This window comes from Peromyscus californicus, unplaced genomic scaffold (assembly GCF_007827085.1).
Source record: "Peromyscus californicus insignis strain IS unplaced genomic scaffold, ASM782708v3 Scaffold_19__1_contigs__length_69161282, whole genome shotgun sequence".
Classification (NCBI taxonomy): domain Eukaryota; kingdom Metazoa; phylum Chordata; class Mammalia; order Rodentia; family Cricetidae; genus Peromyscus; species Peromyscus californicus.
This window is the reverse complement of record NW_026294491.1, coordinates 11,323,152-11,338,182: the sequence shown is the minus strand read 5'-3', so window position 1 is coordinate 11,338,182 and position 15,031 is coordinate 11,323,152. Positions and strand designations below refer to the sequence as shown.

The window sequence follows — 15,031 nt, the reverse complement described above, 5'->3', positions numbered from 1 at the left end:
TGTGGCTCTCACACTCTTTCTGCCTCCTTTTCTGCAGAGTTCCCCGAGTCCTGAGGGGTGGGATTTGATAGAGACATTCCATTTAGGGCTGTTCCTAAGTCTCTCACTCTCTGCACACTGTCTGAGTGTGAATGTTTTTTCCCATCTGCTACAGGAGGAAACTTCTCCGATGATGGTTGAGCAAGGCATTGATCTACAAGTAGAGGAGAATGTCATTAGGAATCATTCTATTGCTACATTCCTTTAGTAGAACAGAAGTGTTTGGTTTTACTGTAGGTTCTTGGTCTATCTAGTCTCAGGTTCTTGGCCATCCAAACAGTGTTAGGTATGGGTTGTAGCTCATACAGCAGGTCCTAAGTTCAGTCAAACATTTGTTAGTTACTCCTACAAGCTTTTGGCAACTACTGTACTGGTGTATCTTGCACACAGGTCACTACTGTAATTCGAAGGATTTGTAACTGGGTTGGTATTTACACAACCTTTGGTAGTGTGAGCAGTACCCTTCCAGTACCATGAACATTAGTCCACAGGGGTGAAGGCTCTAGATAGGCACCAGCTCGACTTCTCCATGTTCAATGAGTTGTATAGGTGTCTTCAGCAATAGGGCCTTACCTAAGTCAGTTTGTGGAAAGCAACCAATAACTTTGGCAACAGACTGGGTTGTTTGGGGGTTCCATGGGACCCCTTTGGCCAACAACTTGATTAGATATAACCCATTCTTGGTACTGGAAGCTTCATTTGGTGATGAGAGATGTCTGTTAGGGACTGTGTCTCCTCCATCATTTGGCCCATTTAGATTGCCTTTGTATATGTATTTTAGGAAGCTTCTACTCTATTAGGTTTCCATATGACCCTTCAAATGACCCATAGTTTTACCTGTCCTTCCTCATACTCCCTCCCTCACCCCTCTTACCTTCTCCTCCCTGTTTGAACCTCCTTTTCTAGTCCCCTTATCTCATCCATTCATTACTATCTATTCCATTTCCCCTTCCAAGGGAGAACCATCCCTCCCCTAGTCCCTTACTCCATACTTTTTTTCCTTTATTTTTTCCCTTTTTTTAATTAAGAGATTTTCTATTCATTTTACATACCAACCACAGATTCCCCTGTCCTCCCTCCCCCCGCCCCAGCCTTAACCTTCAGCTTTTTTTTTTTCTAGCTTACTAAACCAGTAAGTTTACTGAGATCTTACAGGAGTTTGGGTAAAAGGTCACTAGAAGAGCCCTGTTGACCTGAGAGGCAGCTGCCTCCTCGGAGCTCCTGCAGAACCCGCAGGCAGGCGGCTGGAGTCGGCCCTCTTCCTGGCACTTGTTTAGGGCTTCTAGCACCTTGGGCAAATGCCTTGTGAAACTTGCAACTTACTAGCTTTCTGAGCCTGGAGAGCTTCATTAGCTTCCCTAATCTTCCATTTATTCATTTTAAAGACAGGCTCTCGTTGGGTAGTGGTGGCACACATCTTTAATCCCAGCACTCAGGAGGCAGAGCCAGGTGGATCTCTGTGAGTTGGAGGCCAGCCTGGGCTACAGAGTGGGTTCTAGGACAACAAGGGTTCTAGGACAAGAAGGGTTGAAACGCTGTCTCAAACCAAACCTAACCAAACCAAACCAAACCAAACCAAACCAAACCAAACCAAACCAAACCAAACCAAACAAAAACCCCAAGTTCTCACGATGCAACCCTGGCTGGCCTCAGATTCACAGAGATCCACCCACCCCTGCCGACTCACTGCTGGGATTACAAAGGCTTGTGCTGCCAAGCCAGGAAGCTATCTCTCAGCTTTAATCTGTGGTAGTCAGATAGGGTGTGGGATGTCATATGAATTTTCTTATATCTGTTGAGACTTGCTTTGTACCTGAGTATGTGGTCAGTTTTGGAGAAAGATCCGCGAGGTGCTGAGGAGAAGGTTTTTGTATTTGGGGGCATGTTCTATAAATATTTTTAAAGTCCATTTGGTTTATAGTGTCAGTTAGCTCCAAAATTTCTGTTTAGTTTTTGACTGGATGATCTGTCTATTTTTGAGTGTAGATTCCTCCCCCCCCCCCCTCACCGCCGCCTTTTGATTTGCCTTTTTCTCAGCATCTGACCATAAGGACCACCAGAAACAATTTGTTTTCACTTGGTAAAGCCAGCAGTATACATTTACAGTTTTCTCTCAAGGCTATATGAACTCTCCAGCCATGTGTCATAACTTTGCTCAAAGGGATCTTGATTGTCTGTCTCTCTCACAAAATGTCACACTGATCCATCACATTATGACAGGCCGATTGGACCATTGAGCAGGAGGTAGCAACCGCTTTGGACTTGATGGTGACATATATATTAAAGAATGTGAAATAAGGGGCTGGAGAGATGGCTCAGCGGTTAAGAGCACTGTTCTTTCAGAGGTCCCGAGTTTAATTCCCAGCAACCACATGGTGGCTCACAACCATCTGTAATGAGATCTGGTGCCCTCTTCTGGCATGCAGGCATACATGCAGGCAGTACATTGTCTACATAATAAATTAATAAATAAATAAATCTTTAAAAAAAAAGAATGTGAAATAAATCCAGCCAAACTTCAAGGGTCTTCTACTTCAGCAAAATTCTTAGGAGTTCAATAGTGTAGAGCATGCATATTCCTTCTAAGGTGAAAGGTCAGTTACTACATCTGGCCCCTCCCACCACCAAGAAAGAACAATGTTTAGTGGCCCTATTTGGATTCTGGAGACAGCACTTTCTCCTCTTAGATGTGTTACTCTAGTCTATATACCAAGTGACTCAGAAAGCTGTTAGCTTTGAGTGGGGCTCGGAATGGGGAAGGCTTTTCAACAGGTCCTGGCTCTTGTAAAGATTGCTCTACCATTTGGACTATGTGATCCAGATGACTTGATGGCACTTGAGGTGTCAGTGGCAGATAGGGATGCTATCCGAAGGCTTTGGCAGGCCCTTTTAGGTGAATCACTGAAGAGAATTTTGGAGTAAGGCTTCACCATCATCTGCAGACAACTACTCTCCCTTGGAGAGACAGCTCTTGGCCTGCTATTGGGTCTTAATGGAAACTGAACATTTGACAATGAGCCATCAAGTTACCATATTACCTGGGCTGCCCATTATGAGCTGGGTGCTGTCTGACCCATAAAGCTATAAAGTAGGATGTGCACAATACCAATCCATTATCAAATGGAAGTGGCATATATGTGATTAGGCCCAGCAGGTCTTGAAGGCACAAGCAAGTTACTTGAAGAAGTTACCCACATGCCTATGGTTTCTACTCCTGTTACGATACCTTCTGCTCCCAAGTATGCACCTATAGCCTCATGGTGTATGGTGTATGGTGGGTTGACTGAGGAAGAGAAGACTAAGGCATGGTTTACTGATGGTTACGCACATTGTACAGGCACCATCTGAAGTGATCAGCTGCAGAATTACAGCCCTTTTCTTGGACAATCCTGAATGATACCTGTGAAGGGAAATCTTCACAGTGGGCAGAACTTTGGGCAGTACACATGATCATACATTTTGCTTGAAAGGAGAGACGGCCAGATGTGTGATTGTTTACTGGCTCATGGGCAGTAACCAATGGATTGGCTGGATGGTCAGGTATGTAGGAAGAACATGATTGGATAAATGATGAGAAAGATATCTGAAGAAGAAATACATGGATAGATGTCTCCAAATGGGCAAAGGATGTGAAAATACTCACATCTCATACAAATGTTCACCAAAAGGGGACTTTAGCAATAATGAAATAATTAGCATGACACATTCTGTGGAGAATTAGCCACTTTCTCCAGCCATCTTTGCCATTGCCCAATTGGCCCATGGTGGCATAGATAAAGGTTATGCATGGACTCAACAGCATGGACTGCCACTCATCAAGGCTGACCTTGCTGTTGTTGCTGCTGAGTTCCAGGTCTGCCAACAGCTGAGACCCCAATATGGTACCCTTCCCTGGGTGACCAACCAGTGACCTGGTGGCAGATTGACTGTATTGGACCACTTCCTTTGTAGAAAGGGTGGTGACAGTTTGTCCTTACTGGAATAGATATTTATTCTGGTTATGGATTTGCCTTTCCCACATGTAATGTTTCTGTCGAAGCTACCATCCGTGGACTTACAAAATGCCTTATCCACCTTCATGGTATTCCATGCTGCATTGCTTCTGACCACAGCTAGAAGAATGTAACAATGGTTCCATACTCATGGAATCCTTTAGTTTTACCATGTTCCCCAATGACTTGAAGCAGCCAGCTTGATAGAAAGGTAGAATGGCCTTTTGAAGACATACCACAGTGCCAGCTAAGTGGCAGTAGACTGGAGGGCTGGAGCAGGGTTCTCTAGAAGGCAGTATATGTTTTGAATCAGCCTCCAACTCACCAGTCCAGGAATCAAGAGGTAGAAGTGAGAATGGTTATTACCACCCCTGGTGACCCACTATAAAAATGGCCTAGAAGTTTTAGTTCCAGACAGGGAGCATTACTACCTGGAGACACAAAAAATATCCCATTGACCTGGAAGCTCAGACCTCTCCCTGAGCTTTGGGTTTCTCTTGTCCACAAACCAATAGGTTAAGAAAGGAATAACAGTGTTAGAAGAGGTGATTGATGCAGACTACCAGGGGAAACTGGATTGCATCTCCACAATGAAGATAAGGAAGATTATATCTGGAGTGCAGGAAATACTTTAGGAAGACTTCTCGTTTTACCATGTCCCGTGATTAAAGTCAATTGGAAACTATAACAACCCAAATCCAGGCAGGATGGCAAAGGGCCCAGACCCTTCAGGAATGAAGGCATGGGTCACTTTTCTAGGAAAAGAAACAGGACCTACTGAAATGGAGATTGAAGGAAGTCAGAGGAGTATAAGAAGAAAGTAGTTATAAATACCAGCTAAGGCCGTGTGACCAGCTGTAGGAATGTGGATTGTAGTTGGCGTGAGTGTTTCTGTCCCCATTTGTTTAAAATTGTGTCCCTGCATATATACACATATATTAAGCAATGTCTGTGTTTTCTTTACTCTATTTTCTCATTGTGTAATATAACATTGATTGAGATAAAAATCAGTGGTTACTATCACATTTAAGTTATGAGACACTGAAAGACTAAACATTCCTCAAGGGATATTACCACCTGTTCTGAAATATATAATGTGTTTGTGGTTGTATGTGGGATATTTATATCATGTTAGGTGGAATTATGATCTGGTTATTGTTTTCATTTGGAAATTAAGCATGACATAGGAGATGTGATTGTGTGTCAACTAGACTTGTGATGACTAATCTTGGTTGTCAACTTGATTACATCTGGAATCAACTAAAACCCAAGCATCTGGAAACTCCTATGAAAGATTTTTTTATTGAATCATTTGAGATGAGAAGAACTACTCTAAGTCTGGGCCACCCCTTCTGATGGCAGCCCACAGAAGAGGACATAGAAGAAGGAAGCTTTTTCTCTTTGGCTTCTTGGTCTCATTCTCACTGGCAAGTTCATCTGTCCTGCTACTGAGGCATCTTTCATTTGTGTTAGAACCCAGTTCTTGCACCACAACCTGTAAACCACTCTAATAAATCCCTCTTTAATAATACACACACACACACACACACACACACACACACACATGCACACACACACACACACACACACACACACACACACACACACACACACAGAGTTCTGTTCCTCTAGAAAACCCTGACTAATATACAGCTATTTCTTTCTTCCTGTTGCTTTTAGAAGAAACTGAAATTTCTCATAGTTCACTATGAAAATTTCAGGAAAAGTGGATGGACTTAAAATGCATATTATTAAGAAAAGTGTTCTATTCTTTTGCCTGCTCTTGGGACCCTATTCCTCCTACTGGGTTGCTTCATCCAGCCTTGTTATGAGGGTATGTGCCAAGTCTTATTGTAATTTGTTATGTAATATGTTTGGTTGATTTCCCTGGAGGGCCTGCTCTTTTTTGAAGGGAAATGAAGAGGAGTGGATCTGGGAGAGAGGGGAGGAGGTGGGAAGGAACTGGGAGGAGTGGAGGGAGGGGAAACTGCAGTCCGGATATAATATATGAAAGAAGGATGAACAAACAAATAATTAATAAAGAAGGAAAAGTAATTAAGGAAGAAAGAGAGAGAGAGAGAGAGAGAGAGAGAGAGAGAGAGAGAGAGAGAGAGAGAGATCCTAAACTTACAAAGGAAAATGAACAAACAAAAATGTATGTTCTTTGTCTAACAGAATCAACTAATCAGGGCCCATGGAGCACACACAGAGACTGAACTGATAATCAGGGATCCTGTATGGGTCTGACCTAGGTCCTCTGCATTTATGTTATGGTTGTGTAGCTTGGTGTTCCTGTGGGACTCCTAACAGTGAGAATGGGGGCTGTCTCTGATTCTTTTGCCTGCTTATGAGACTCTTTTCCTCTGCTGGGTTGCCTTGTCCACCCTTAATATGAGGGGATGTACCTAGTTTTATTATAAGTTGATATGCCATGTTTGGTTGATATCTCTGGGATGCCTGCCCTTTTCTGAAGGAAAATGGAGGAGGAGTGGATCTGGGGGTGATGGGGGTAGTGGTGGTGGCAGGGGGAGGGACTGGGAAGAGTGGAGGGATAGGAAATTGTGGTTGGGATATAATAGATGAGAGAAGAATAAATAAACTTAAAAAATGTGTGTTCTCTCTGATAGGAAGATCCTAGCCTAGAAAGTATTCTTGTATATATGTAAACAGGTATATGTGTGGGTATAGGATAAGGTGACTAAGAAATGTTCATGAGGAAAGACAGACTGCAGACCAAAGAACACGTGAGTCATGAAAGAGGATATAAAGCTTATTATCTTCTAGGTTCAAAGGTCATAGATTTGTGTGTGCATGTGCACATTGGAGCATGGTTGATAAATGAATAAATACGTAATTGATAGTGAAAGTGTAAAACAATAAACAAAGCACTATCACTTCAGAATGGCCATTATAACTATATAGAAAGTTCGCCAAGCTGTACAGAGTTTGGTACTGGGCAAATTGCTTACTTAAGGGCAAATGCTATTAATGCTATCTTAATTGAGTTGTCTAATTTATTTTTACTTGTGAATTCATTATAATAAAATGATTTCATTAAGTAAAAAGAAACAATATTAAAGAATTATTTGTGTTGAGTACTCTGTGAAAGTCATTATTCTACCATGGACAATCCCAGTGGAGAAACCATAAAGGCATGCATGGATCATTGGAAAAATTACTGAAGACATGACTATTCTAAAATGGGTAGTACTCAAGTACTTCTCTGCAATGAACATGAGGTGTTTAAAATTCTCACACATTTTATCTGATGCCTTTTTAGCGTTTGCTGAAGTCGGAGGCTATGAGAGCTTTACAGAGAAGTACATGAACGCCATCCCCTCTGTAGTCGAGGGGGACAACCTGACAATCAGCCCCAAGTGCTACACTCCTCAGCCGGACTCCTTCCACATCTTCCGAGATCCCATCACTGGAGACATTCCATGGCCAGGACTGATATTTGGAATGACCATTTTAGCTATCTGGTACTGGTGTGCAGACCAGGTGAGAGTGTATGTTTGCATGTGTGCCTGTGTTTATGTGTATTTTTCTTGTCTCATGTAAAAGCATCTAGCTTCTATTTTGAACACATAAACAGTATTTAAAGTGTCCAACACTTTTGTATGTCTCATCTTGTAGAAACTAGATGTTTTGGTCCTTCCTCACTGCACTTGTCTCACTCACCTGCAGAGAGAGAAATGCGTTCAGCTCTTTCACTTAAATGTTTCAGTATTCCCTAAATTATTGTATTTAGTATATTCTGTGACACATCAGAATCATTGTTACTTCTGAAGAAATAGATACCCTCCAAGTGCACAGTGACGCATGAAATCAGAATTTTATCATTAACTTTTCTGGAAGTGGAAGTGATTCAAATGCTTTAGAGAGATTTTTACTTTTAGGATTTTTCTGTTGGTTGAGTATTCAACTTTCCTTCTTCAGTTCCCATCTATCTATCTATCTATCTATCTATCTATCTATCTATCTATCTATCTATCTATCTATCATCTATCATCTATTCAAATATTGTTGGATGTGCAGTCCTCCACTGGAGTATTGCCAAATTATCATGGGCTAAACTCATAGAGGAAACTGTCTCTTCCTCTCCCAACAGTTAACAATTGTCATTTGCTCCATGGTTAGGGGTGATGCTGTATGCCCAACCCCCCTCTCTATGCTGGGATTTGGTCTGGCTTGGGCTTGCACAGTTTTGTGCATGGTATCACAATCACTGAGTTTCTATGCACCGCTGCCCTATATGTTCAGATGTTTCTTTGCAGTCATTCACTTCCTCTTGTTCTTACACTTTCTGCTCCCTCTTCTGCACTGATCCCTAAGCCTTGGAGGGAGTTAGGGGTAGTATATGTGTTCCTTTTTAAAGCTGATCAATCTGCACCTTTTCATTTGGCCAAATATGGGTTTTCTATGTTAATCATCATCTACTGAAAATCTAAGATTCTCAGATGAGGGTTGAGTTATGAGTACAAGGACAAGCCATTAACAGTGAGTTTAGTAATAAGTCCACTTAGCAGCATAATAGTATTAGCTTCTCTTGTAGCACCAATATTTTGTCTTAGCTGTAGGTTCTTGAGATGATAACCATCCAAGTATGAGCTTCATGTTGTGGAGTGGGACCTAAATTCAATTATAAAGTTGTTTATTCCCATGATGTTCATGTTTATACTTCACCATTCAGTGGTCATGTTTTGCTAGGCCAGGCATTATTATAGCTTGCAGGGTTCACAACTGAGTAGGACAGATGATGACTTTTCTTATTTAGCACCTTCCTGCCCTATGAAAGCTAGCCAGTAAGGATGAAGTTTCTAGGTCTGCATCAGCTTGATTTTCATCACTCAACTATGTGTTGTCTTTAGCAATGGGATCTTATTAAGTTCTCAAGGGTCACCAAGAGCAATGGCAATAGCCTATAATTTTGAGGAAGCTCCATGGGACCTCATTATCCAACACTTTCTAAAGAAGTAGCCCATCCCTAGCACTGGGCTATTTTTTGTTTGTTAGCCTAGTAGTGACATTCCTGCCTGTTATAGGGTAACTCCATTTTAACTTTGTGTGTGTGTGTGTGTGTGTGTGTGTGTGTGTGTGTGTGTGTGTGTGTATGGAAACTTTTTATAGTAATGTGTTTCCATATGTCTTTTCAAATGATCTTTAGTGTTATTTATTCCCATAGTCTCTCTTCTACCTTCCCAGTTTAACCATTCCTATTCCATTATTCCTCCCTTTATCCTTTATAACAGTGTATTCTATTCTCCATGAAATCCCATAGCCTTTTAGTAACTCCCTGATCTCTATAGATATTCCACATGAAACACAAATATCTTAAGATTCAAAGCTAATATTCATAGGTGAGAGAAAATTTGTGACATTTGTGTTTCTGGGTCTGGGCTACCTCATTCAGAATGATCGTTTCCAGCTCCATCCATTTACCCACCAATTTCATTTTTTAATAGTTGAATACTATTCAATTGTATAAATACGACATATTTTTATTATCTATTCATCAACTAAAAGGGATTCATGTGGAGAAGCAAATGTTTCTAGAGTAGGATTAAGTCCTTTGTTCAAAAACCCAAGAGTGGTGTAGCTGGATCATATGATCAATCTATTTTTAGCTTTTTGAGGGACCTCCACATTGGTTTTCATAGCAGTTGTCTCCGTTTGCATTCTCACCAGCAGTGAATAAATGTTCTTCTTTCTTCACATACTCCCCAGTATTTGTTTTGATTGTATTGTTAATCTTAGCAATTCTGATTGGGGTAAGGTGAAATATTAAAGTACTTTTGATTTCCCGGGTGGTTAAGGATATCGAACATTTTAGAAAATGATCCTCAGCTATTTTTATTTAATCTTTTGGTAACTCTATGTTTAATTCTATGCTCTCTTCTTAATTGGGTTGTTTGTTTTCTTGTTTAATTTTTTGAGTTCTTTATACAGTCTAGATACTAACCCTCTGTCAGATGTATATCTGGTAGAGATTTTTTCCAACCTTATATTATACATTGACTCTTTACTCTAGCGATGGTGTCCTTCACTTACAGAAACTTTTTATTTTATGAGGTCTCATTAATTAAATATGGGTCTTAATGCCTTCACCATCAAGATCTTGTTCAGAAAGTCTTTTATGTGCCAATAAGTTCAAGCATAGTCTCTACTTCCTCCTCTATTGGGTTCAGGATAGCAGGTCTCACACTGAAGTTCCTGAGCCATTTGATGTTGAGTTTTGTGCAGGGTGAGAATTAAAAACCTGGTTTTATTCTTCTACAAGTAACTATCCACTTTGACCAGCACCATTTGTTAAAGATGCTGTCTTCCCCCAATGTATATTGTTGGTTTCTTTGTAAAAAATCAAATGGATGTGTGAGTATGGGTCTGTGTGTGGGCCCTCAATTCTATTCCACTGGTCAATGAACTTGTTTTTATGTCAATACCATGCTGTTTTCATTACCATAGCTCTAGAGTATAACTTGAAATTAAAACAAAATAAACACTTTCAGCAGTACTCTTTTTTTTTTTCAGGATTACTTTTGTTCTATTTTCATATTAAGTTTAAGATTTTTTCCAATTTCTATGAAGAATTATACTGTAATTTGATTAGGGATTTCATTGGTTTTTGGTAAGATGGACATTTTCACAATATTAATCTTACCAATCCATGAGCACAGGATGTTTTTCCATCATCTGATATCATTTTCAATTTTATTTTTTTAGTGTCTTAACATTTTCATTATGCAAGTCTTTTACTTCCTTATGGGACTTATTCCAAGATTTTTTTTGAAACAATTTTGAATGATATTGTTTCATTGATTTCCTTCTTAGTATATTTATCATTTGTATATAGGAAGGTTACTGATTTTTTTGTTATTAATTTTGCATCCTGCTATTTTACTGAATGTATTTATTACCTATAAGTTTTGTCATATATATATATATGTATATATATATATATACATATATATATATATAATCATCTGCAAATTGAGATTCTTTGACTTCTTCCTTACTTACTTATATTCTTTTGGTCATCTTCACCTGTCTTATTGTTCTAGCTGGCACTTGAGGTATTATGTTGAACAGGGGTTGTAAGAGTTGACATCCTTTTCTTCATCCTGATTTTCTTTTAAAAGATTTTTTTATTTATTACATATGCAGTGTTCTGCCTGCATGTATGCTTGCACGCCAGAAGAGGGCACCAGATCTCATTATAGGTGGTTGTATGTGCATATATATATATATAGCATGCAATAACAATTAATGAAAGAAAAGACCACAAATTTGAAAGAGCTCAAGGAGCGATATACAGGAGAATTTGAAGGGAAGAAAGAGAAAGGAGAAATGTAATTATATTATAATCTCAAAAACAAAGTGAAAAAAAAAGATATGTCCCCTATGTCCCTATTCTCTTCAGGACATTTAACAAAGTATTTATTATTTATTTTTATGTGTATGGTTGTTTGCCTGCATGTATATCTGTACAACATGTGTGCCTTGTGCTTGCAGAAGCCAGTAGAGGACATTATACCCCCTGGAACAGGAGTTACAGGTGGTTTTTATCCACTGTGTGGGTCCTATAACTCAAAACTAGGTCCTGTGAAAGAGAAACCAATATTTTTAACCACTGAGCCATCTCTATCCAGCTCTTTCCTGGACTTTTACTATGAAGAGATGTTAGATTTTGTCCAAAGACCTTTTCTGATTCTGATGAGAAGATCATGTGGTTTCTGTCCTTTAGTCTATTTATTTGGTGGATTATAGGTATTGATTTACATGTATTGAATCATCCTTGCATCTCTGGGATGAACTGATTTTATCATGATGAATAATGTTTTTGATGTGTTCTTAAATTTGATTTGAAAGTATCTTATTAAGAATTTTTGCATCTGTGTTCTTTAGAAATAATGGCCTATAATTGTCTTTTCTGTTGTTGTAGTTTTTAATTCCTCATCTGGTTTTGGTATCAATGCAATACTTTAAATACACTTTCCTTTTCTAGTTTGTGGAATATTTTGAGGAATGATGGTAATAGTTCTTTTTTTGAAGCCTTGTAGAATTCTTTACTGAATCCATTTAGCCCTCACCTTTTTTAGTTGGGTTATTTTTACCTATTGCTTTTATTTCACTAGGTGTTTGAGTCTATTTAAAAAATTTATCTCATGTTGGTTTAATTTTGGTAGTGTGTAAATATCTAGAAGATTATCCATTTCTTTCAGATTTTCTAGTTTGGTGGAATATACAACTAATATACTAAGAACAAAACAGTGGGTGTTACAAAGAGTTCAGGGTACCTGAATGTCTCTTGGATGATGAGAGAAACAGATCTCACACAAGAACAGTCAACTTAAATTTGGAGAGCTGGCTCTTTTATTTAATACACAGAAACCCACAGAGGGATTGAAAAAAAATGTAGAAAATGGAAAAGATTTTCCAACTAATAGTAAGTAAAATATCTGTAAATGGTTCATAATGAAATGGAGATAAGTGATATATCTAACATAGAATTCAAAAAGATGCTTACAAAGATTGGTGGCAGGGGGTGGAGAAAGCAGTTTATAGACATGGCTTGTTATCCTATCTCTGCTGGCCTTATATTTTTCCCATTTTTCTATCTCTTAGCCTCTGATCTATTTTTAGGAAATATTTTCCTCTAGTTCTCTTGACTTTGTCTTTAAAGCTTCAAAGATCTTTCTTGGTTCTGTTGCTTCCTGGAATATATATATCATATATGTATGTATATATAGCAAGATTTTGCATTTATGTTATATACCCCAAGAGGGGGACTATTTAGTTGAAATCACTGTGTATAGCCTCAGCATGTGAGAAACCAAGGAATAATTGGACTATACTATATAAAGCTCAGGAGCTGAAGTGAATTCAGAGTCAAGCTCAGTGTTGTGAGGATAAGCTGTGAAACTTTACAACTGGTTATGGTGTCATTTGTTTGTTTGTTTGTTTGTTTGTTTTTTTACTATTTTTATTATTTAAAACAATTTTAAATTTTGATGCAAAAATACTCAATAAAATATTGGCAAACCGAATCCAAGAACACATCAAAAAATTATCTACCATGATCAAGTAAGCTTTATCCTAGGGATGCAAGGATGGTCCAACATACAAAAATCTGTCAATGTAACCATATAAACAATCTGAAAGAAAAAAACCACATGATCATCTCATTAGATGCTGAAAAAGCCTTTGACAAAATCCAACACCCCTTCATGATAAAGGTCCTAGAGAGATCAGGAATACAAGGAACATACCTAAATATAATAAAGGCAATTTACAGCAAGCTGACAGCAAACATCAAATTAAATGGAGAGAAACTCAAAGTGATTCCACTAAAATCAGGAACAAGACAAGGCTATTCACTCTCCCCATATTTATTCAATATAGTACTTGAAGTTCTAGCCACAGCAAAAAGACAACAAAAGGAGATCAAAGTAGTAGAAATTGGAAAGGAAGAAGTTAAACTTTCACTATTTGCAGACGATATGATAATGTACATAACTGACCCCCAAAATTCTACCAGGGAACTCCTATAGCTGATAAACTCCTTCTGTAATGTGGCAGGATACAAGATTAACCCCCCAAAAATCAGTAGCCCTCCTATATACAAGTGATAAAAGGGCTGAGAAAGAAATCAGAGAAACATTACCCTTTACAATAGCCACAAATAACCTTGGGGTAACTCTAAGCAAGTGAAGGACCTGTATGACAAGAACTTTAAGTCTCTAAAGGAAGAAATTTTTTTTTTTTTTATTTTTTTTTTTGGTTTTTTTTCGAGACAGGGTTTCTCTGTGTAGCTTTGCGCCTTTCCTGGAACTCGCTTTGGAGACCAGGCTGGCCTCGAACTCACAGAGATCCGCCTGCCTCTGCCTCCCGAGTGCTGGGATTAAAGGCGTGCGCCACCACCGCCCGGCTAAAGGAAGAAATTTTTTAAATATATTTTGATTATATTTTTCTCTTTCCCAAGTTTGTCCAGCTCCTCCTCCTCCTGACCCATATATTTCCTTTTATATCATCTTGGTTTGGTTTTTGCCTTTGTGTTTTCAAGGCCTCTTCTTCCTGAAAGTCTTGGTGAACTTGAGTAGGATTGACATCTGTTTTAGCATGTCATGAGTCAATGGCTGTGTTTTTCCTATGAAATAAATGATTTTTCTCAACAGATCTTGCAAGAAATGCACCATTTCACCTCAGATTTGTAGGATCATCTCTATTCTACATATACTTAATGTATTTAATTTCTGAATCCCTTACCTTAAATGGTCCTACATTTCCACTTAGATGTGATACCTGACCATGGTAATCTGTAGACTGGGTTCCCTCCTTATCCTTGACTTGTGTTTATCCTCCATGTGTTTTAATGGTCTTCTAAAAATAATATACTTTGCGATACTGAATGTTCCTGCTTGTATTCCTATTGAACTGTTTTCCCTTAAAAAAGAATTAAGAAAAAAAAGGCAACTATAGCTTCTGAGGGTTCTTGAAAAGAAAAATGTCATGGATTTATGATATCATTGGAAATTCTACTCTTCTTTCTAGGAAAGTAATTAGTGAAAAACCACAGAAGTAGAAATTATGATATTATAAGAACACCTACCCCATCAATTCTATCACTTTCAATTCATAACTAGATGAGTTTTCAGAATAGTCTAAAGAAATCAAGGAATAAATGTTTCAAAGTGATTTTTCTCTTGGTTTCCTGACTACAGTGTTTCCATGGGAACTGGCTTGACTGCCTAGAAGTAAGTTACCTGATAATAACAAGGACTATGATGATGGGTACAAGGTTCAAGACAAAAACACACAGCTTATGGCAGCATCAGTAGTGGCAGATCTGTACACTGAGGAGCGGGCTGCCTTGTTGTGTTACAATCTGAGTGCTATAACCATGCTTTAATAATAGATAATGTATATTATTTTCTATTTACAAGGGGTCATGTGCACATTGTATGAAATGTTTACAACATCCTATGAGAACTATTCCTACT

General features: G+C 38.7%; 1 protein-coding gene across 1 annotated transcript in view; it reads left to right on the top strand.

The window, feature by feature from the left end:
• The window catches only part of LOC128114554 (solute carrier family 5 member 4-like), a 102,542-nt gene that overhangs the window by 60,814 nt on the left and 26,697 nt on the right, over positions 1–15,031 (top strand). Inside the window, exon 9 of the mRNA XM_052744654.1 lies at positions 7,312–7,532. Coding sequence (XP_052600614.1) covers positions 7,312–7,532 — 221 coding nt within the window. The remainder of the gene's footprint in view (positions 1–7,311; positions 7,533–15,031) is intronic.